We start from the raw sequence: 24787 nt of genomic DNA, 5'->3' as shown, positions 1-24787 counted from the left end.
ATTCTCCCATTGATGGACAGGTGGCTTTTGGGTTGTTTCTGGCTTGGGGTTATTAGGAATAGTGCTGCTGTCAACATTCTGGTACATGTGCTGTGAACATTCTAGAACTTGGCTTTATATTCATTTTTGAATGTATTTATTTCTGCTGAAGTGTGATATGCTAGCCTTAGCCCAACAGTTTTCCAAAGTTTTTATTAGTACTAGAAAAATGGAAAACAAATTTCCAGGCTGAAAAATCTGAGATAGTTGATCTTGCCCTTCCTTTACTCCCCATGGTTAATACTGTATTTATTAAGCACATATTTATTGAGTGCCTGCTAGGTTTGAGGCACCTGGGGCACATCAGTGAACTCAGAGCACTTCTTTTTAGTTGCACATACTATTCAATCATTCTTTTTTTTAAAAAAAGATTTATTTATTTATTTCGACACTACCCCTCCCCCCCATATCTGCTCTCTGTGTCCACTCGCTTTATGTTCTTCTGTGTCTGCTTATATTCTCATTAGGTGGCTCTGGGAAACAATCCCGGGACCTTCTGGAGTGGGAGAGAGATGATCATTCTCTTGCACCATCTCAGCTCTCTGGTCTGCTGCGTCTCTTATTATCTCTCCTCTGTGTCTCTTTTTGTTGTATCATCTTGCTGCGCCAGCTCTCCACGGGGGGCAGCACTCCTGCGTGGGGCAGCACTCCACGTGGGCCAGCTTGCCACACAGGCCAGCTTGCCTTCACCAAGAGGCCCTGGCCATTGAACCCTGGACCTCCTATATGGTAGACAGGAGCCCAATTGCTTGAGCCACATCCACTTCCCCAATCATTCTTTTAATAATAACAGGTTCTTATTGTGGAGCAAGCACTATTCTAAGCTCTTAATATGTGTTAACTCATTTAATCCTTACAACAACTCTTTGAGTTAATAATAATATTATTCTGATTTTATAGAATAGGATACCAAGGCACAGAGAGGTTGAATAACTTGCCCCAAACTACAGTAGAGTAAGTGGCAGAAGGAGCAGATGTAGCTCAAGTGCTTGAGTGCCTGCTTCTCACATGTGAGGTCCTGGGTTCCTTCCCCAGTACCTCCTAAAAACAAAAAATAAACATACAAACAAATGAAAAAACCAACTCTGGGGAACTGGTGTAGCTCACATGAGGTCTGGGGTTCATTTCCAGGCCCCAGTACCTCCAAAAAAAAAAAGTGAGTGGCACAGCAGTGCGTTCCAGAAGCTATGCATGTACCAAACTCTGCTCTACCACCTTTCTAGGTAAATCCCTTCCAGCCTACTCTACTTCCCTGGTTTATGTTTTATGTTTGTTTTCTTATATGCAGTGAACAGGTGAAGAGCACAGGCTTTAGTGTCAGTCAAATTTATAAATTAGAGTAAGTTAATTAGTAAATGAAAAAGCTTTCCTTATTGAGCCTGACACTATTATCATTGTTGTTTGGCCTCCTAACTTGTATCTCTACCACCCCATCACCAACTCTAAGCATCTTTCTTCAATTTATAACTTTCATCATTTTCCTTCTTCTCTGGTAAATGGCTTACCACTGCCTGGAAGATAAAGACAAACATTCACAGGCATTTGAAGCATTGCAAGAATTTGTCTTCCTTGTTACTGTCTTGTTCCTTATACAGCTCCTTCTTACTTGACTGACTGATACATTCAGGTTTCTTGACACTCCATGCTTCTTAGCCCTCCCTCTGTTCTTTTCCAGTACTTGAGGCATCTCTTCCTTTCTCATTCCTGCCTTGGAAGCCTTCTCTGCCTTCTCGACCCACCTCCAGACATTCATTCATTCAACACACTTACCGAGTATCCCCTAAGTATAAGGCTCATGATGTCACTCCTGCCCTGAATGGGTTCACTGATCTATTTGGGAAGAGTAGCTGGCCAAGTGAAACTATCTCAACTACAAAGTAGTAGGTGATAAGTGCCAACTGGAGAATGGTAAGGGGAGGCTTTGGGGAGGTATCCGTTGAATTGGTTGTTAGAAGGGAAGACAATGGGAAACGGACTTTGGCCCAGTGGTTAGGGCGTCCGTCTACCACATGGGAGGCCCTCGGTTCAAGCCCCGGGCCTCCTTGACCCGTGTGGAGCTGGCCCATGCGCAGTGCTGATGCGCGCAAGGAGTGCCGCACCACACAGGGTGTCCCCCGCGTAGGGGAGCCCCACGCGCAAGGAGTGCACCCATAAGGAGAGCCGCCCAGCGCGAAGGAGGGAGCGGCCTGCCCAGGAATGGCGCCGCCCACACTTCCCGTGCCGCTGACGACAACAGAAGCGGACAAAGAAACAAGAAACAAGATGCAGCAAAAAGACACAGAAAAACAGACAACCGGGGGAGGGGAGGGGAATTAATAAAAATAAATCTTTAAAAAAAAAAAAAAAAAAAAAAAAAAGAAGGGAAGACAAGCTAGATCGGGGCCTGGAAGACTGTCTTCTCCCCAGCATACTGAAAGGGTAAGGAAACGCCCATCAGTAACAAGGGTCACTGATGGGTGAAGTAGAAAGTGTGAAGGGAGTAGATTACCAGCAGAGGAAGCGATAGGAGAGGAGAGGGAGATTGCAGGGGAAAGGCCCTCAAGGGTGGCTAGATGTGGTTGGAAGCAACCAAATTGTAGCTGCAGAAGTCCTGGATTTGCATTTTGGCTCCCCCTCTTCACTCTTTGGATAACTTTGTACAAGCTGGCCACCTTCCATGAACCAGTTTCCACGTCTATAAAATGGAGATGGTGCTGTTTACGCTCGCCTTTCCCCAACAAAACTTATCTTCTTGCCAAATTACATCGAGTCATTGTCCTGGCAGCTGGAGGCAGTGGAGGACCAGAAGCCAGCAGCTTTGTTGGTGCCACTGTTAACTTGCTATGTTAACTTGGAGAAACCCGTCAGCGTCTCTTGTATTTTCTTCATCTCCTAAATAATATCTCCTTTACCACAGAACAATTTTAAATTTGCTCTCTTGAGAAATAATTTAATCTCTGTGTAAGATTTTGATATCTCGGGAGAAAGAATTTTTTGAAGTTCACGGTCTTCCTGTCACTGCTGGGTGACAGGTTCCTGGTGTGAAATCTCTTTCCATATCCTGTAACCAAGTTATGTAATTTCCTCTTCTGCAGTTTCAGTTTGGTTAGGTCATTAAGGAAAAATATTCTTTACCTCTAGAGTTCCCAATATCATAAAACTCTGTTTTGAAAAAATATGTCCACCAAGCTTTAGTATTTCCTAATAGTATTTTAGTGTTAAATATCATATAAGTTATCTTTGAGCATGAAATAATAATTAGTACTTTAGTTAGCTTGGACAGTCCATTGTGGGCAGTATACCAATCAATTGGACTTTCCATTCATTCCCTCACTCACTCACTCATGCATTCAGTGTATATTTACTGAGCATCTAATGTATGCTAGAAATCTTCTGGTTACTAGAGATATAGCAGTGAACAAAATAGACAAGTCCTCTGTCCTTAAGAAGATCAGCTTTCTGAAATATTTATAGTAGCTTGCCATTTTAATGGAATTCAGGTAGGAAATTATAAAAATATATGATACCCTACTTATCTGAATATACTTTGTATTCTCTAAAAAAATAGTAAAACAATGGTGTTCAGTTTTCAAATAATGTTTATTTTCAAGTAACAATAATTATAAGTCCCCTCCACTGAGAAAATAAGCACCCTTTAAAGCCCACTATTGTATGTGTGCTTTAAATCAAATTCTCCTTTATACTTATTTTAAATCTGTGGTCATGGTTTTTAAGAAGAAATCAGTTTTCTATAAGCATAATCATGCCTTTATGTAAGAATTGGTGAAAGTTATACAGAATGTGCTAATACGAGAGAGTGGAAAAACACTTGGGATTCAGTTTGTATAGAAGGCATACAGGGGGGTGGCAGGGTTGATGTGGCTCAGGTGATTGGGCTCCCGCCCACCATATGGGAGGCCTGGGTTCAATTCCCGGGGCCTCCTGGTGAAGGCAAGCTGGCCTATGCTGCTGATGGCAGACAGTGAGCGCAAACAACAAGCGGGGAGGGAGAGTAGATAAATGAAATAACATAAACGTTTTAAAAAAAGAAAGCATACAGGACTTCGTTTGTCACTGTAAAGATGGTAGTGACTTGATGAGATTTCATAAAAACAATATTTAAATGGCAGAAAATGCATAGACCATTAGCTATTGATTACACAAACCTTTGTTGTTTTCCTTCTAGACTTCATGAACATGTTAATAAAATATGAGGCCAAACATTTTCCACAGTTATAATTTTTTAGGAGAAGCCTGCTTAGCTTTTTATTTAAAGGGGAACTTAAGTACCCACTTAGTATTTCCTTTCTGAAGAATCTTTGCCTTTGAACGTGGCCTCCTGTCTTCAGTGCATGGTCAGTACAGCCACTGGCCATCCCTAACAGGACCCTTTCAGGGTTTTGGTTCCTGATGTGTTCTTATTCTGGTTTCTGTCGAGATAGTTTAAAGATCTTAAACACAGGCTTGAAGGGGGAGCATGTGTCAAGCAGCCTCTTCCATGGAATAGGAGAAATGCAGAATTATCTTTGATGTGGGGCTTGAGATCTTGATTTTCCCTGTCTCCCCATGTCTCAGGCTTCCTTCCACCTGTGTGTATTCCCTTAACACTTTACGTCATCATCTTTCTCTAGGGCATAATTCCTACCTTAATGTTGGGGGGGATATGAATGAGGGTCTTGTAAAGACCGAGGCAGTTAGAAAACAAAGTTTGTTAAGAGAAGAAAGCACATTGAAAATTATTTTTAAATGGAGTATTTACTTTTTAAATTCTGTGGCCTCAGAAGGGATTTGAAAAGAGGAATTGTGGAGAGGACATTTCCATGCTTGAGAATATCGAGCGCATTTTTATTTTTTGGCAGAAATTACAATACAGGAAGATCCTAAGTTCTTGGGCAGTGAGATATTTGTTGGTTTGGTATTTTATCTTTGACAGTTGTTGTTGCACTTGATATCCTCAGATGCTTTTCAAGATTCTACAAAAGAATATTATTGATTTCCAGCCATAAAATTGCATTAGTCACTGGATTCATGTTATAATGTGCTTACAACCTTCTGTAGTTTTTTAAATCTTCCTTCCAATTTTTTCCTTTGAAATTATTCCCCAAATCTGTAGGAACTATAGTCTATGCCAGTTTACAACATAGGTAGAATGTTGTAATAGTGCACTTGACTATAAAATCAGAAGACCTGGCAGGCTGCCTCCTCTCCCTGAACCTCCATTTCCTAATGGGTATCGTCTAAGTGACTATCTTACAGGGTTGCGACAATGAAATGGCATGAAATGTTATACCTGGAAACCCTTGGAAAACAACTCCACAAATGTACAGCACTGTCATTGTTAATCGTTGTTTGAATCCTTTGATTTCTTAACATTTAGAGAAATTGATTAAAATCCAAGTTATGGAGAATCTAGATCTTCCAAAGCTTTTGAGGGACGTGTGATGTTTTATTCTTTCAACATACCTAACGTGTGAAGTTTCTTCCGGCCAGTCTGTTATTTAAACATGAGCATGTCGTGTGTGGCTGCCAGGATGCCTTGTCCTACTGTAAGTGTTCAGTGATGATCTGTGTGCTAGGTGTTGAGGCTAGCTACAAAGATGAACAGCCAAGGAAGCGAAATGGAGACATATAATAAATTGCCTGAACAGTACTGTGTTCGAGTTACAAAATTCAGTGGGGCAGAATGAATTACTCCAATTAGATAGTCAGGGAAAGGTGCTTTATACTATGCAACACCTGGAGTTTAGGAATTTTGTTTTCTTGTTTTGTTGCTGACTCCAGTATTGTTTAATGCCACAACTGTTTGGGTGACTGACTTCAAAAACAACATTCTTGATTCCCACTGTGTTTCTGAGTCAGTAAACCATCATAATGCTTTTTGAACAACTGCCAAGCCTAAGATCATTTATCAGGTCTATGAGTTACAAAGAGGGGTGGCCGTCAAGGTTTTTATGGGCTAGTAGGGTGGGAAGTAGGAATGGATGGGCCTGTTATTCTTAGAGATACACAGAATCTGTAATACTGAGGTGTTATGACTGGGAGAAGGTTGAACATGGATCATTTTGGCCAGATAGAAAGTGGGATGGGCAGTTGCCTTATGGACTGCCCATGCTGTGGAATAGGATTCAGCAAAAGCCCAGACATATCTATCTTATATATATATTTTTTTACTTCTGGGTAGAAATAACAGCTATTTTGTTCTTTCTGATGAACATTCCATCTAGCTTATGTGATTTTCCCCCATCAGTATTTTCAAATAAACTCTTTAATATGGTGTACCACTCCATATTAAAGCACTCACTCCAAGAGTGAGTACCACTCTTTTGGTACTCAGACATTTTGAAGCTCTGAATAAGGGAAAACGTACATCAAATGACAAAGAGAGGGTACCTGCAGAGTTTAAGCACCGACTAAAGCCCAGCATACAGAGATATGTAACACCCAAGAGTGGTCAATAAATAATAACAGCCACCAGAGTTTGAAATTAGGCTGGCTGTTAGAGAGCACACTTGGGTGGGGTCATAGTTACACTGACAGAGATGCTGGGGGGAAGGATGGAGAGGCTGCTGTCATGCAGACTACTGAGGTATCAGGATCCAAAGTCGGGACCAACCCACGATAGCGGAAGGCAAGAAGGATTCCCAGCCCATTGCAGTGTGGAGAGAAAATCACAATCAGTCATTTTTTCTTCCAACCCTTGTCCAAGGCAGGAAGTTCCCACAGCTTGAAGATGTTCTTTGGACTGGCTTGTTACTTGCCTACTGGCTAATGTAGAATTTTAGGTTGTTTCTTGAGTCCATTAGGTATGTGAGAATTGATACACAGCACATTCCATTTACAAGAGCCGAAGAAGGTGCTTGTACTCCTTGGATGGCAGGAAACTGGGGTGAAGAAGATAGAAGCCTGAAACTCAGTGGTCTTCCCCCTTGCCTCCATCCATACTGAGTTTTGTGGTCACCAGCTATGACCAGGTATGCCTAGCCATATGACTTAATATAGTTTTGGGACTTTTATGTCTATCATAGACTCTAGGGACATGTAATTAATTGTTTCCTCACTCATTCATCAAACAGCTGTTAAACTCATAGTATTTCCTACTCATTCCTGGGACATTACTTGGTTGACAGAAAAATGGATTTGACAGTCGCTCACTTACGAAAATGTTGGAGCCCTTTTTAATTAGGGATTATAAGGAAGAACTCTTCCCCATTCGTAGAGATGATTCTTTTGCCTCCTTTTCATTGATTTTATTTATTTTCTCCTTCAGACCAAGCATATTGGTAACAATGGTACTGTGCTTCCATCTGCTAGCTCAACACATTTTTTTAGGATATTATGCAGACCTCTCAGCCACAAATCTGGCTCTTTGTAAGAAGACAGAGCTGTGGGCTGTTGACTCATCCAACTTCCCAAGGTAATTTAAGCTCCCTTTTCCCACAGTGGAGTTGTAGGTAATATTAGGAACACATGATTTTCAGGGCAGGCAGGTGTCTATTTTGAGCTGATGAGTCAAGACATATTTATTACTAGTGTTAGAGGCTCCATATTTTACAGCTGCAATTTAGAGCCCTGGCTTTGGCCAGCCAGTCAGCCTGGAGCGAGCCTCCTTGTTTCTTGATTTGTGCTCCTTTTGTCCACCACAAGGGTTTACCTCCCACCACTGGTGGCTGATTGCACTTCATCCCCAATTCCTTCGTTGCTGCTTGGTAGCTCAGAAAGCAGCTTAAGATGTTTGCATATGCACAGATGGCTCACACCAAAGGAGTTTATTTGCTCTTTGTATTACGAGAAAGGTTTCTTAAGGCTTCTTGCTTGATGGGTGATGGGTTATATTTCTGACACTTTCAGGTGCCTCTTTTATACAGTAGCAGTGACATCCTAACTATGAGGTGGTTCGTATCCCCCTCCCTCTTTGCCTGTCTTTGTCATTGTCTGTCTCCATTACTCTGTCTCTGTCAGTCTTTCCTCTACTCAGAAATAGGTATTGAGTGTCTGCTTGGTGCCGGCGCTCCGGTTCGAAGGTGGGGAGGGCCAGTCCTGCATCTGAGGTCACGGTGGAGTGGGGGAGATGGTGATGATAGAGTGTCCACTGAGGACCGTGGGGGTGGGTTGTTTGGGAGGCTTGAAGAGAGGGGGTAGATTTCAACAGCGCCTTGAATCTGGGAAGGTGATTGTCCAGAGGGAGGAGGATGGCCAAGGGCATTCAAACAGCAGACAGCAAGGAGGTGGGAACGGCAGGGCAGTTTTGGTGCTCTGTAAATGTCTTAAGTTGGAGTATGGGGTGTGTGATGGGACAGGAAGTTAGAAAGAGAGTGGTTTTGTACAGATCACGAAGGGCCTTGTGTGCTGGGTCAGGAGTTGGAGGCTTTTTGTTTTGTTTTAATTGAGCTAAAATCCACCATTTTAACCATTTTTAAGTGTGTAATTCGGTTGTTGTTTTTTAGCATATTCACAAAGTGTGCAACTATCATCACTACCTAACTCCAGAACAGTTTCATCATTCCCAAAAGAAGCCCCACACCCATTAGGCATCCCTCAACCCCAACCCCTTCCCCAACCCCCAGTCTCTTTGCTGCTTCTGTGGATTAGCCTTTTCTGGGCATTTCATATAAATAAAATCATACACTATGTGGCCTTTTGTATCTGGCTTCCTTTACTTAGCTTAATGTTTTAAAAATTCGTTTATGTTGTTGCCTGTACCTGAACTTCATTCCTTTTTACAGCTGAATAATCCGTTGTTCGAATATACCACATTTTGTTTATCCATTCATCAAGTAATGGACATTTGAGTTGTTTCCTCTTTTGGGTGATTATAAGTAATACTTCTGTTAACATTGGTGTACAAGTTTTTATCTGAATATGTGTTTTCAGTTCCCTTGGGTATTTACCTAAGGAGTGGAATTGCCTGGGTCATATGGTAACTCTGTGTTTACCTTTTGGAGGAATTCACAAACTCTTTTCCAAGACTTTGGAGGCTTTTGAGAAAGAGAGAAAAAAAAGATTCAGAATTATTTTAACACCAAACACTTTAGGACAGTGTTTTGGTTTTTTTTTGAGGCTAGAATTTTCTAGTTCTATTGTAATGTTTTTTTAGTTCAGGACATCACTGCTCGGAGCAGCTGAAGCTCTCAGGCTCTCTGCAGTCCTGTGGATGTGATTGCGGTAAAGGAATCTGTGCCCAAAAACACAGAATGGGACAGATAGAAGTGGTGCCAGGGTCTTCTCTCTCCTTTGTATGAGACATTGTAGAAAATTAGTTTTTCTGTTTTGAAGAGAACCCTGATTAAATTATAGGCTACTATTAGGGAATTTATTGTAGTTATAAACTGTACTTGGATTCTCTATAATTTGTTATAATTAATGCAAGAGTTAAAGAGCAGAAAGCAAGGATCAGGTTGTGGCATGCCTTTCTCTTTTGCAACACCGTGCTATCATTGGCCTTTTTTTCACTAGTAATTAAGGCCTGTGTGTGTTTGTGTGCATTTAAACAAACATCCTTTTTAGAAAAGAATTGCAGTCCTTTGACTCACTGAAACTTAAGGAGCCTCAGTTGGAAATTAGATGTCTCTGGCAAAATAGGGTGGTGATCAATGAATGTTGCAAGCTTCTGGAATTGAACTTTTGCCAAGAAAATCTTGTCTGTATGTGTTTGGGTATATGTTTGTATTTTCATGCATGTACACGTAATAGCTTGTGGTGTGAAAAAAAAACTAGAAGAAAAATAATTCCCTTTTAAGATCATCTTTGTTATAGTGTTGCCTCTTCGTTTTTTTCCCTCCCGTTGTATCTTTTCAATTTTGCGTACTTGTAGGTGTGTTGACTTTGTAGTCTGTTAGACAATGCAGTTTTAATTGACTGTCTGCGTGAACATTCCTTAATTATAAAAACTTTCAGACAGTTCATGGGTCAGGCATCAAGCAAATGATTACACAAATATTCATAAATGAAGTTCTTCTCAAGCGTTTTGAGGCTGGAGAGACAGAGGGAAGGATTCAGGTTTATCTGGTTGCATGCCTGCGTACTGCTGTTTATCTGGTGCGGCAGACACAGAACATTGTGGTCCACCCAGCCCATTGTCGGGATTTACAGCTGCGAAACACCCTTTGGAATGGATGGAATGTGCTCTTTCTCTCCTGTTGGTATCTTTGTCCATCTGAGATATCAACGTATTCTCCTTTGCTGCCCCATAAATCTGCTGTACTCCAGAGTCTAGGACAGTTAGTCCTGAGTCCCCCTTCTTTCTTTCTTTTTCTTAATGATGAAGAAACTTTTATATTTGTTTCTTATTTGCCCACTATAGCATTCACCAGAATGTGGTGTTTTCACTTGGGTACATGCTGCACTGCCCTGGCAGAACTGGGTTTCCATACATTATAGCAAGGTTCTTCCGATATCGCTAATTGTAAAGGCTACTTCCTAGTGAGGAAAGGGTTTTTAATTCCAACGCTGTTCTTAACAAAAATGGCAAAACAGAATGCCTTTCTCTCTGGTCCTCCTACCCTAGTGGTTTTACAGAAAGGTTTCAAAGACTTATGAATTTAGGAGTGGCATGAATATGCCCCTTCTCTCCAAATTGTTACATCCTGATTTATTATGGAAAGGGATATATTAGCTTAATGGAATCTGGACAGTAGTGGAGGGAAGGGCAGGTAGGAGCTGTGTGACCTTGCAGTTTGCTAGAATACAATTTATGAGCTGTTTTTCATACTTTTTTAACTGTGGGGGAAAAAACATTTTGTTTCTGTCCAGACCCCCAAGGGCAGTGGGGGTGAAGAGAGTAATGCATGGATGAGACTTGCCGTTCATACACCTTTATCAGGCATTATTGCTGTGGTGGCAACAGAATTCTCTCTGGATAATTTTTTATGACCCATATTTTAGAAGTTATTTGGCGCAAGGGTCACTGAAGACTGTGTATGGCCCTGAGTGTGAACTGCAATTTCCTTTTTTAAAAAGCACCCATTGTATGCCAGCTGCTGGACACAGCCCCCCCCCCCCTTCTTGGTAGGAGCCTACAGTGCAGGACCCCCATGTGTAGAGCGTGCCTTTGTCCCTCTACAGTTGTTAACAAGTAGTGGGGAAGCAGAGAGGTGCATTCAGTCTTCTTTTCCTTTCTTCTGTCTCTGGGGGAGGAAAGTGAAATATTCCAGAAGCTGTTGCTGGGAGGAAAAACAGATCGGAGTAATCCACGGGCCAAGGTATGAAACATGCCCTGTCATAAGATTGTATAGAAAAGTTTTGATCGTCTTATATGCTGGGGCACAGGCAGTGGTGGCGGGGGAGGGCAGGTGTCGTGATTATCAGGGCCCTTCCTGAGAAGCATGGGGGCATAAAAATCACCGGGTGGTGGTGGTTTTTTTTATAGACTCCATTGGAATTGGTCGTTTGCCTGGAACGGCATGCAGTCAGAGCCCCCTCTCACTGCCCCGTGCCCCCGAGCTGGGGAGTGGGGGTGGCAAGAGCTCCAGGCTTTGGTTCTGGTTCTTAGGGCCCTGCCCTTAAGGAGCACTGTTACCTTGGGCAACTCATTTTCCTTTCTGAACGTAGTTTCCTTCCCTAATTTTAAAAATCCTTTCCATATTAGATAGCTTAGGCTAAATCAGTCCTGCAAATCTCAGTCTTTCAAAAAGCAAAGGCGTATTTCTCGCCCGGTCACAGGTCCACTGTGGGTGGGTCGAGGCTCTGCTCCCTCCCTCTCTACCTGGAGCTCAGGCTCACTAGTCAGCAGCCCCTCCCTGGGCACTGGAGGCCCCAGAGCAGAGGGAAGGAGCTGGCGAGCCCGGCCCTGGCTCTGAATGCCCTCACCTCCGCCCTCCTTTCATTGGCCCCAGAGCTGTCACTGAGCTGATAGGTGGGCGTGCACGGCCCTCCAGGGAGCGGTCCGAGAGAGTGGCAGCAGACACTTGAACGGTGATTCAGGCTGCCAGTCCACCTGGCTCCACCATCCTGCGGTTCACAAGGAGGATCTTGGGTCCCGGGATAGAAGTTGACCAAAGCCCGACTGGAAGGCTTTAATATATTACCTGGCCCTTCCCGGTTTTGAGGCATTTCTCCGAAACTAGTCTTGGAATGAAGATTTCACTTGTGGAAGGGGTGGGGTAAATTAATTTAAAAAGCAACACGTAGGCGGCTTCTCCGTCCGTCTTGCCTCTTTGGTGGCTCTGGGGTAGTAGTCCCTACTTTTTAGAGGACCACATGCGATGTCTCAATCTGAGAAGGCTTTTTCAGGCCTGCAAGTAAAACATAGTTGCATAAGGGCAGAGAGACATTCCATATATAGGTCCATTATCTATTAATGTGATTTGAAAAGAGAGGCGAAAGGTCTTGGCAGTCCATCTGTAAATGCTGATTATGTTGCAGGGTGTAATTTTGAAAGAGCTCTTTGACACCACTGTCAGAAGCAGAATATAATACTGAATGCCCCCATTGATTTGACCCAGTATGGCATTTTATAAGCTTCCTTTTTAAAATCTTGGGATAGGAAGGAACTTAGAAAAGTCACCTATTTTCTTGCCCGTGGATAGGAATATCCCAAATAGATGGGGCCTCCAAAGATTGGGTCATAGCATGTGTCACTTCCCACTTACAATGTTTAATATCATAGATTATTAGGAAACTTTTTCAGGTTTTAAAAACCTGCCTTTAATCAAATTAATCTTGTGTGGAGATAAGAAAAAAAAAACAGCAAAAATATCTTTGAAGACAGAGATTGTGGCTTTTTAAGTTCAAAAACCATAATTATGTTCACCAGTTCTTACAGGGAGAGTAGAATCCTAACCTAAAACCATTCATTGGACATCACCAGTTGGATAGACTATTTCCAGGTCTTTGAATATGAAAAGTATTAAAAAGTTTTCCTTGTGAGCTTGGGTTTTCAAAGAGGATCTCTTTGGAAAGTTGGCAGAGAGTTAACTTTCCTGGCACAAGTATTGTTTTTTTTTCCTTTTCCCTTCCAATGAAAGCTATGACAGGGTGGAGTATACTTCCATGAAATTGCATGTTTCCAAAATAGAATTCATTCCTATATTTTACTGCTGTTATAATTGGATGTCTAATCAAAAATGAACAAAAACTAAACATCACTCTAGAAATACAATTTCAGCTTATATGTTTCTGTCAATACAGTCTTCTTATATGATAGAATTATTGTATTTTAGAAATTGCCTTTTGAGTAAAAGTATTCCAAACAAACAATTTTCAGCATGGTCCAAATTTCCTTCTCATTCTGTAGTCTCACACAGTAATTACCCACAGTTGTGCTAATAGCACCATCCCATTAATGCTGTCAGGGTTCCCTTGTAACCCTTAGTGTAATTGCTGGAAAGAATCTTAGAGATCAATCTCATTGCACCATTTCCTTTCATAGCCGAGAAGTCTGAGACTTTGAGTGGTTACGTGACATTTCAACTAAGGAATGGAAAGCGCCCATATCAGGGAGGTTCTTGTGACTAGTAAACCAGAGGGGTGCAGGAGGATGGCTAGTACATGTCTGGAAAAGCAGTCCTTTCCCCATAGATGTTAATCCAGTCTCAGAGGTCAGCTATCTGCCAAAACGGAGTTTCCAAACACCCATCCAATGACACAAGGCACGTTGTAATTACTACTGTTATTGTAATTATTTTTACTGTTTTAAAATAAATATCTTTGAGAACATGAAAAAAAAAAAAAAAAGATTTCGGTATAGTCTGGATGGCTTCCAGGAGAGAACACTGCATTTTTCAGCTCCTTGGTTTTGCATCATAGTACAAGCCTGCATCCAACCTAAATGACCAGGATCGATCTTCAGTGCTCCTGGCTCACGGATTGTCGGTCATTGCTTCCTAGGATAGGATGGATTTGTACTAGAACTTGGTCATATATTATGGAAGTGATGGATGTGACTAAAAGTTGGGGTCAGCAGGGTAAGAAAACTAGAACCATTGTTTTGTATGATCCTGTAGATTAACTGGTTGGTGGTCCATTCCTAAAAGTGTTTATTGATAAATAATCTAGGTAATCATTTTCATTTCCAGTGTGGCATGTAAAAACGCTCTAGCCGTGGCAGATAAGCCAGGTAAACATTTTTTTTTTTTTTTTTGAGGTACTGGGCAGTGGGGATTGAGCCCAGGACCTTGCATGTGGGAAGCTGACACTCAACCACTGAGCCACATCCGTTTCCCTGAGTTGGTTTCATCGTTTTCCTGAGCTGGTTTCATCGATTGTTTTGCTTGTTTTTTGTTTTTGTTCTTTTAGGAGGCACTGGGAAGCGAACCTGGGACCTCCTATGTGGGAAGCAGGCACTCAACTGCTTAAGCCACATCTGCTTCCAACATCTTTTTTTTTAAAGATTTATTTTATTTCTTTCTCTCACCTTCCCTCCCCTCCCCCAAGTTGTCTGTTCTCTGTGTTCATTTGCTGCATGTTCTTGTGTTTGTCCACTTCTGTTGTTGTCAGCGGTACAGGAATCTGTGTCTCTTTTTGTTGCATCATCTTGTTGTGTCAGCTCTCTGGGTGTGCGGTGCCATTCCTGGGCAGCTGTACTTTATTTTGCGCTGGGCGGCTCTCCTTACGGGGAGCACATGGGGCTCCCCACGCGGGGGACACCCCTGCGTGGCAGGGCACTCCTTGCGTGCATCAGCACTGCGCATGGGCCAGCTCCACATGGGTCAAGGAGGCCCGGGGTTTGAACCGCGGACCTCCCATGTGGTAGGCGGACGCCCTAACCACTGGGCCAGGTCTGCTTCCCTCAACATCTTTTAAAGTGTTTTCCTCCTTGACTCTTATACCCTGAACCCTGCCTTAGACAGTGCACTGGAGAGAGAAGCAGTCCAGCTGCAACCAAAGCAATGAGCCCCATCTCTGCAAGGCAGAGAATGTGCCTCAGGCCTCTCCAGGATACCCTGCCACGTTCAGCAGACTTTGGCACACTTTGTTTTTTGTTGTTGTCGTTGTTGTTTTTGTGGGTTTCTTTGGTGCTCCTTTAACTATAGTATAGTATAGCCATCTGGCAATGGAGCGAGGTCAACAGGTTTCTTCCTCATTCTTCTCTTCTTATTCCCCTTCCTTTTGAAAGTGTGGTCTTCCAGTGAGTGACCTAGCTGCTTTCACGGTGAACTCTTGCCACTTAAAAGAACTTCTGATAACCTGGGACCCCGTTACTTGAAGGCAGCCTCCCCGCCCTAAAATTGACTAGGTTATGACATAAAAGGTATTCCCTAGAAGGCTCATGGGCCACAGGGGAAAATCCAAGGTCAGTGAAAGGAAGGCCACCTCACATGACTGAGTGGAACCTCTCAGTGGCCCAAAGGGTCCACAGAAATACCAGAACCAGCCTGCAATGACAGATCAAGGCAGAAGGTGCTGACGAAAAACCTGCGAGGAAAGGTGAAGAACACACAGGAAATGTGTCATGATACGTGGTGTGAGAGGAAATCTTCTAGAGCCCTCGTCTTCCTGTTTCATATTTTACTGGGATGAACTGATACTATGCATCACTAGATTATGCTTTTGAACACCAATTGGTTACTTATTTTAAGTAGGCTATATACAACATTGAGCATTGCTTGTAACTGACAGGGCGCATAGTTCTTGAAGCAAAGGTGCTCATGTAAAGCATTTTTTAAATTGACTTTTTAATTTTTAAAGAAGCTTTAGATTATATAAGTGTTACATGAAAAATATAAGGGATTCCCATATGCCCCGCTCCCTACCCCTCCCACATTTCCCCCCATTAACCAAATCCTTCATTAGTGTGGTACAGTTGTTACAGTTGATGAACATATATTGGAGCATTGCTACTGACCATGGACTATAGTTTACTTATAGTTTACCCTCTTTCCTGCACAATTTTGTAGGTTCTGACAAAATATACAATGGCCTGTATCCGTCACTGCAATGTCACGCAGGGCATGTCACGCATTTTTGTTGGAGCTCTTGGGTTGCCGAGTGGAAGCCTCTGCAATCCTTGGCACTAGCCACGTGCACGTGTCGGCTCTTTTTCCCTCGGCGTGGGAGACAAGCAGGCAGACAGCAGGCTCGTCCACCATAGCGAATCAGCAAGGACTGCCTTTCTGTAAGGTTCACTCACCTTGGGTGAAACTTTTGAAGATAGTCTGAGCTCAGGTACTTGACTATAGTGATCAGGAGAAAAAGGAAGCCAAAAGATTTTGAGGCAGCATGTTTTACTGTAGCAATTCAGAATTCTTTACCCTTGGATATTTTTATTTGCTCTGGTGACATTTCTTTAAAATCACAGTCATTGCTTCACAACGTTTTCATTTACTCTTGATTTTTTCCTGTGAAAAATGACGAAGCAGGTTGTGACGTCCCGTTCCCTCATGTCTTTCAAAAAATATTTACTGATAAAGGGATCGCCTTCTGTTTCCTGGGGATTTTCATGATTTTGCCTAGTGTTTTCTTCCTTATTAATCTGTGCACACTTAGGAACAGAGGAGCTGCCACTTTATTGCCATCAAAAGTCTTTTAAGGGAAGCGGACTTGGCCCAGTGGTTAGGGCGTCGTCCGTCTACCACATGGGAGGTCCATAGTTCAAACCCCGGGCCTCCTTGACCCGCGTGCAGCTGGCCCATGCGCAGTGCTGATGCACGCAAGGAGTGCCCTGCCACGCAGGGGTGTCCCCCGCGTAGGGGAACCCCACGCACAAGGAGTGTGCCCCGTAAGGAGAGCCGCCCAGTGCAAAAGAAAGTGCAGCCTGCCCAGGAATGGCACCACCCACACGGAGAGCTGATGCAGCAAGATAACGCAACAAAAAGAGACACAGATTCCTGTGCTGCTGACAACAACAGAAGCAGACAAAAGAAGAAGATGCAGCAAATAGACACAGAGAACAGACAACTGGGGTGGAGCGGGCGGAGGGGGGGAGATAAATAAATAAACAAACAAATAAATAAATAAATAAATCTTTTTTAAAAAGTCTTTTAACTCCAAGTTCTTACATACAGTTTCTGTTCTTGCTCGTTGGACTTAGAATCCCTGCCCCCTCTGACGGCTAAGGGTGTAATTAGGAGATAAGGCAGAGCAGTGCCCACTGGGCCAGAGCAGTGAGTGGCCCCTGCTGACAGAAGTGGGCACAGAGGTTTTGTGCACATGTCAGGGGATAGGTCTCTGAAAATCAGTAGAAACTTGTTTTATCTGTTAGTTTAGTCAAATGATCTGGACAGGAAGTAAAACTATTGCTTGAATAGTGGAACCGATAAAATGATTAGTAATTTTTTTAGGTGAAAGATCTGATGCAAAAACCTTTTTTTTCCTCTTACTTGTGAAGTTTGGCTGAAAAGGATTTTTAAAGGACTTCCTTCCAGTGTTGGCGCTTCTGATTGGAGTATAGGTTTTTCCCACTGTTGGGGATTGAATCATGCCCCCCACAAAAGACATGTTCGGGTCCCACCTGTGGGTGCGAGCCCATGTGTAATAGGACCTTTGAAAACGTTACTAGTGAAGGTATGGCCGGCGTGAATGAGGGTGGGCCTTGACCCGAGGGGGCTGAAGTCCTTGTAGCCAAAGGAAATTGGGCATGGAAGAGAAGCCACAGGGAGCTGCCCAAAGCTGGATGTCCCCAGAGCCGGGAGAGGCAAAAAATGCCACCGTGTGCTGTGCTAAATGATAGAAAAGCCGAGGACCGAGGCTACTGGCCCCAGAACACCCTGGCTGCAGCGAGATAGTGCGGCTTTGCTCTGACCTGGATTTTGAGCTTCACTAGCCTCAAAACCGTGAACCAGTAAGTTCCCAGTGTTCAAGACCCATTGCGTTGTACTTGTATTAGCAGCAGGGAAAGTCAAGCACCTACCAAAGACTGCCCTGGTTGTCTTTACCCCACCCAGTAGACCCAAGGGGAGAGAGAAAGTGGAGGATTCTCCTGGAGAGTGCAGAGCTGGCTTCCTTCCCTAAATATGGATGAATTAGACTGATACTTAGTGATAACCCTCCCTGACAGCCGGGCAGAAACAGCGGTAACTAGCCAACAGGGCTGATTGCCTCTCTCCAGAAAGGTAGGGCTTGAGTCCTACTACTTGACTTTTTGATGGAGATGTCAGAGTTACGGCAAAATAGTCGTGGTTACAGGTAGCAAGAGGGTTGTTGGTGTTTGCTAGGAATTCACTCTAGAGCACGTGACTGTTCTGAGGTGTGGTCTGAGGAAGTAGAGGCCTGCGAGGTAAAAGTCTAGGGTGCAGAGAGTTTTAAATGTTTGTGCAGTTCTGAGAGGACCATTTGATTGGCAAGGGGGCAGTGTACATATCAGCTTTCGAGGCAGCGGTCTAGTCTGAGGCTTGCTGCTCTGGGCGGCATGTCGTGTCTGCCCGAACGTTGTGTGTTTGCGAATGTCCTTGGGGTTGGAAGGGTCAGTATTGCATTAGATTAGATCTTGATGAGTCACAGACATGTAGGGTGGAACCTGGCTCTGAGAATTTTTATCCTGTCCTTTAAGAGAGATCCAAATTATCTGGCCTATTTATGGTCTGTGCTTCCAGAGTTTTGAGTTTGAGATGACGTGTTTCCCGAGTTTGTTCAGGAAAGAGCGCCGTTTAATGTGGCTTTGGCAGCCGTGTTATTGTGCATCACCAGGTGTGGAAGGGTCTCTTATGAAACGCTGGTCCTTATCAGCCGTTCAGCCTGCTGGCCGACAAATAAATGATCTGATGAGAATGCTCACGCTGCGAATGAGCGGGATGTGGCACCTGCCACATCAAACAAAGAGAAACACAGGCAGAGGCCACTTTCCATCTTCTACAAAGATAACCTTTGTCAGCATCACCTGTGTAGCCTGCTGTGGACACAGGGTTCTGCATCTAGAGATCCGTGTGGTAGGAATGTATTCCAAGTATGTGTTTTTCAGGTTATTTGTTCTTCTTTCCCCATAAACAGATATCAGTATTACCTGCAAGTTAAAAAAGACGTGCTTGAAGGGCGGTTACGGTGTACATTGGAACAGGCGATTCGGTTAGCTGGTTTAGCCGTGCAAGGTAAGCTATAGTTCTCATTATCTATTTGATTTTGGTGTTGCTGGCCTCCCAGTGAAAAGTTAGGTTTACTTAAATGATCCTTTCCTAAAGCCTTCTTTTCATTTCAAGATGTCTGACGTTAAAAATGCAATGTTAGTGATTTTTGGTGGCAGGAGGGTGGATTTCTTAAAGCTCTTTGTAAACTGTTCATGCTGTGTGATTCCAGTTTTGTTTGAAGAAATAGTAGCTTTTATTCTGCCTTTCATGAAAAGTACATTTCAGGGTTTCTGGAACTTTTCTCAGAATTATTTTGCCACACAGTGCAGTTGTAGTCTGTGGCTCGATAACTGTGTTACTTTCACAACAGTTTCAGGTGTGATGGCTTTATTGTTTAAACATTATGATGTAATTTATTCCAAGACATTTAATGTAAAGAAATAAGTTAAGAGTGCACAGTTGTAATGTGAACAACAGACACACATTAGTAAATAGGTCTTCAACCTGCCCTGTTTAAATTTATCAGGCAGCTAGCCTTTATCTTCTCTAAATTGTTAGGTGTAGGTATTTTTATATAGATACTTTACACATTACTCTTTATTAAGTGGTGGCATAATTGCCTTTAGTCATGCTGAAAACACAAAGACAGCAATAAAATTTTAAAAAAGAAACACGTTTCCCTTTGTCGTTATTTTCTTTAAAAACAGCTAATGAGCAAGTGTAAGCCTGTCAGCAGCTGAGCCCTTGCTGTGTGGACTATTGTTTTAGAAGCTGTGAACTGAACTTCCCGCACCCAACTTTGAACTGAATTTGAACCTTTTGGGTTCTAAATGTCAGGAAGGGCAACTTTTCCTTGACTTTTTCCATTCCGGAGTATTGGCAGTTTAGTGATTTCTGTTGGATGTAAGATTCCTATACAGTTGGAGGCTCCTGTTACCCTGTGGATGGAAATATGCAAAATATGTTGCATCACACCTGACCACTTAAAGACCAAAAAGGGAAGAAACAATGATCAGTTACAAAGGAAAAATCTGTGATAGCATCATTGAAATAATAGAGAAGAGTCCCTTAATAGAAAAGAGAAAAGATCCAGTATAGCCCTCGTTTTGAAATTGGGTCTTTCTCCTTTTAAAAATCTTTGTCATGCCCTTTATTTACTCTCGTTTTCCCTCTCATGAAATCATTAGGGTTATTTTGGGCATCTTGGGTATTGGAGGACCCTGGTGACAGCTTTCAGGCTGAATGGAGTTGGTGAACTTCTTTGGATTCCGTACTCACTGGGTCCTTGAAGTCAACTGTTCAGTCTGATGAGTCCTCCTTCAGCTATAATATTTTAAAAGTAATTTTCCTGAGAACCCTTATTGGGCAATTAGAAAGACACATCAATAGAGATATAAATTGTGATAAAATATGCTGACGATTGAAAATAGGCAGGTGGAGTAATCTTTGCTATTCTGCAGTGCCTCACCTACTGGGTAGTTCCATGCAAAGTTTGTGGGTGGATCTTCACCTTCCCAGGAACTTCTTTACATTGCTCTTCAGTGTGTGTCTATGTATCCCCTTATTCTGTATCTATTGTTACTTGAAAGATAACCTGCGTTCATTTCTATCTGATGCTAAATCTTTTACGTGAAATTAAAGTTTCATAGTGGTTTGAGTTTTGTGAGAGCAAGTGGGATGAGAAGCAAGACATTTATATATTTATGACACATACTATATTCATTTTGCATGAGTTCGAGCATACCATTGTGATACGAAAACAGGACAAAACAGAATTTTTGGCATCTTGCAACATGTGAAGTTGTTTAGGAGGTGTAAAGATTTTCAAGGTTGCTTGCCAAGGGTGATTTACAGTGGGAATTTCCAGCTGCAAATGTATGAAAAGATGCAAATGGGTTTGCTCTTCAGTCCTCCAAATTAACCTTGAATTAAAAAGTACCCTTGGCAGATAGTCTTAAGATACAAATTGATGCATATTTTAAAAAGCAGATAAATATAGGCTTATAAAAAAGTTTTAAAATAGCTTTTACGAATCACTTTCAAATTTCCCTCTTCTAGAAAATTGCATAGCAGTACCGTTGATATGGTGGCGTTATGTAAAAATGGTAACAATAGCAAACCAATCTTGGCACTATTTTTATTTAATAATAATGTAAAAATAGGTTGGAGTGGGAAAAATAAATGTGGCAGTAAGTTTACCCTATGTTATTCCATCTTATACCCTCTCACCGTTTTTCTTCTCAGCTGATTTTGGAGACTATAATCAATTTGATTCTCAAGATTTCCTCAGAGAATATGTACTATTTCCTATGGTAAGTGCAATTTCCTTTTTCTTAATTAATTTTCTGCCTTCTTTGGACTTTTAATTCTTTCCTTTGAAAATTTCAGAGGATTTTAGAGAGATGTATTCCCTGGGGAGGAAAGTACACACATTTTTAAAGTAGAGACAATTTTCATAAAACATGGAGAAGGTAAAAATGCCTCTCCTGTTGGCATCAAAGTACCCCCTTGATTCCCGTCCCCCCCAGTCCTCTGTCCCCTCACCACCCTGTCACCCCCAGTTGCCTGTCCCCCCACAGCCCCCTGTCCCCCTGCAGCCCCCTTTCCTTCCCAACCCCCTCTCCCCCCGCAGCCCCCTGCCCCCCTCCCCCCCTGCAGTGCCTGCTTGCTACGCTCCAGCATGCTGGCTCTCATCCTTTCTGAACATACCGAGCTTGCCCCCACACACGAGCCTTTGTACTGGGACTTTCCTCTCTCTGCAACGCTCTCCCCTAGATTTGTGTGACTGGCTCCTTCTTGTCATTCAGAGCCCCATTCAGATATCATGTCCTCAAAGAGGCCTTCCTTTTTCTTGGCCATTTTCCTGGTCCGTCCCAACGTCACCCACTTTCCGTGTGGTGGTGGTTCCTATTTGTGTGTGCATGTGTGTGTTGTTAGCACGTCAGTTCTGTGGTGCTTAAGCAGGGACCTAGCCTGTCTTGCCCACATAGTATACGCTGAGAAAATTTCTTCCCGAGATGAGACTAAGTTTTAGTCCTAAGGGAATTTTTGTTTGGTTAAGTTTGTTTGGTAGCTTCAGGGTAAATGGGAAGAATTTTGATGAAGTAAGATTCTAGTTTTTATCATTAAGGTATCGCGAAAGCCATATTAGGGAAGAACTATAACCAACCCAATATTCTGGCAGCAGTGTTAGAAATCGTCATCATTCGCCACTTCTTTTTGATCATCTATTTTGATCATCACTGACCCGGGGACTCCCAGGTCATGATGTGATACAGGAAACAGTGCTTGTTCTCAAAGGGACCGCAGTGGGGTGAAGTAAGAAAATTTGTAAAATGAGAATGCAAGGGCAAGTGTTACAAGCATGATGAGGATTTTATGTGGGGAGAGGTCACATGTACTTGGGGATTTGGGAAACCTTAAAACTCATGGTCTGTGAGCTCCATTTTAAAGAATGGGCCAGTTGTAACAGGCAGGGATGACAGGGAGTGAGGCATGACTTCTAGACAGAGGAAAGGCAAGGTGGCATGGCTGTGTGGGCAAGAGTCAGTGTGCAGCTCAGGGTGTGTTAAAGGACAAGAGTAGCGATGAGCTGAAAACCTCTGATGAGTTAGAATGTACGTGTTTCTTCCAGGGGTTTTGCAGACCCTATGCTTCCAGAACCACTGGATTCATGCAGCTGCTTAGGAGGAGGTCATTTGGGAATCTGTTGCAGTGATCTGGTCAAGAGATATAATTTAGACATTTGCAGTGAAGATAAAAACCAGAAAGGAAAGTAAGGGATGTTTGGGAGTAAAGTGGGCAGAACTTCCCGTCTGATTGGCTGTGGCATACTGGAGAGAGTGTGGCATCTGTGTCAAGGGTTTAAGACTAGGATCAGTAAAGGTGGAGTTGTTAACCCCTATTAAGGTACGCAGTGAAATTTAATTGGTCTAAAGCCTGCCTTGTTCACATAGGTTAGGGAAATACTACAAAATCTTTAACTTTTCGGGCATAATTCTATCCCGATTCTTCTTCCCTCCAACAAAACAGCAGTATTATCTATGGTCTGCTGTGTTCTTATTCCTTATTAATTCTGCTCATTAAATCAACTTTCATTCAAAGAGCATAGAAGTTCTTCATAGGACTGAGCGTAAACATGGTTGAACCAACATCTCTAAGATCTCTGAAGCTCCCCTCAAAAGTCAGGCTGTTTTCCAACATGCTTGGTGAGAATAAAGTGAAGCTCATGCCATTGGATTTTAGAAAATGTGCATTTTTATATTCGGGGGAGTAGAATGAATTGGGTTGACAGTATTCCACATTTTTTTTAACTGTTCTCTCATTAAAAGTCTTTATCAAAATAGCCTTTAGGCAGAGAGCAGGGCTGTGTGTTTCTCAGAATTTTCAGAGGTCATTAGCAGCCTGATGTTTGTGAGTTTGTCGATGGTAGAATGCTGCAGGGTTAAGAGCTGTGAAGTAGTAAAGGAGTTCTTTGGTACATCATCCCCAAGTGGCAGCTGATACCAGATACTTAAATTGCACAGCCCTCACAGATCTCATCATCAACGGACAAATTCTGACATTGCTATTCCTGAATCTAGAACTGCCCTCTTCAAAATGGTAGCCACTAGCCACTCATGGCTATTTATAGTCAAATCTGAGTTAATTAAAACTAACTTAAAAAATTCACTTCCTCCATTGCATTAACTACATTTTAAGTGCTTCTTAGGCATACATGGCCAGAATCTACTGTATTGGACAGCTCAGATACACCCATCATGGCACAAGTCCCATTGGGCAGTACTGATCCAGAAAGTGATGGAGCAGAGGCTGAGGCTTGTCTGGCATGCATCTGAGTTGGCAATATTCCTAGGCTTTGCCATTAGCCATCGACTTTCTTCCCCCGTCCCTCCTCCCCACCCACCTGCTGTCTTCTGGATGCACCGTCAGAGAGGTGCAAAGCACAGGCATCCAGCAGCTCCATGCCCATAACCTGGCTGTGCCACTTGGCAGCTATATGACTTTGGGCAAGTTATTTAACCTTACTAAGCCTCAATTTTCTGATTCAAAAAAGGAAGAGAACAAACCTAATCCTGATGTGAGGATTAAAAGAGATAAGGCACGTGAAGTCCCTAATTTGACACATAGTAAGTTCTCAGTAACTGATTATTTATCGTCATCATCTTCTTCTTATCAGCATTATTATTGTGTCTATGTTGTGCAAACATAAGAATGTTGACGAGTTCCCTTTCCAGATGGCTTCACTAGATGCATTTTGAAAGGGCAGGCAGAAGATACAAATGATTATTAACCAACTTTGCATAATTAAGAACTCTTGTTTGATAATATGAAACTTATACATTGTAGTGTAGAGTGTTTGTAAAGAAAAATTGATTATAAAAAAAAGATTTGCCACCTTCGAGGTACCTATAATCTAGTAGAGGGAAGGAGTCAAGGATGAGGGATAAGGAGAGTATACAAATAACTACGGAAGAAATGCAGTAGGCAGAATATGATAAGGGCTATTGGAGAGAGATGCACAGAAAGGAAGAAGTCCAGAGAAGTGAAAGTTGGGGGTGGGTGAGTTATAGGAAAACCCTGTCAAGGGAAATGGTAGCGGAGACAGGACCCAAAAAATGGGGTGACTTTTCACAGGATCTGAGGAATTCTTCTAGGAAGGCTCAGCTTGAGCGCGGTTGGATTTGTGAAAACAGTTTGTGTTCGAAAGAGGAGTTGAGCTCAGTTTGCCTGAGGCCTTGAACCCTTGACAGAGGAGCCTGGAAAGGGAGGCTGAAAATGGACTGAATGCCATGCCCAGGTGTTGACTTAATTGAGTGGGCAGTGGGGAGCTA

General features: G+C 42.7%; 1 protein-coding gene across 1 annotated transcript in view; it reads left to right on the top strand.

Moving 5' to 3' along the window:
- PTPN14 (protein tyrosine phosphatase non-receptor type 14) overlaps positions 1–24787 on the top strand; it is a 169493-nt gene that overhangs the window by 96463 nt on the left and 48243 nt on the right. The window contains exons 4-5 of the mRNA XM_004470998.4: positions 18880–18977; positions 21198–21265. Coding sequence (XP_004471055.1) covers positions 18880–18977; positions 21198–21265 — 166 coding nt within the window. The remainder of the gene's footprint in view (positions 1–18879; positions 18978–21197; positions 21266–24787) is intronic.

Source organism: Dasypus novemcinctus, chromosome 13, assembly GCF_030445035.2.
Source record: "Dasypus novemcinctus isolate mDasNov1 chromosome 13, mDasNov1.1.hap2, whole genome shotgun sequence".
NCBI classification, from domain to species: Eukaryota; Metazoa; Chordata; class Mammalia; order Cingulata; family Dasypodidae; genus Dasypus; species Dasypus novemcinctus.
The sequence above is the reverse complement of the archived record's forward strand: the minus strand, read 5'-3'. Positions and strand labels throughout refer to the sequence as shown.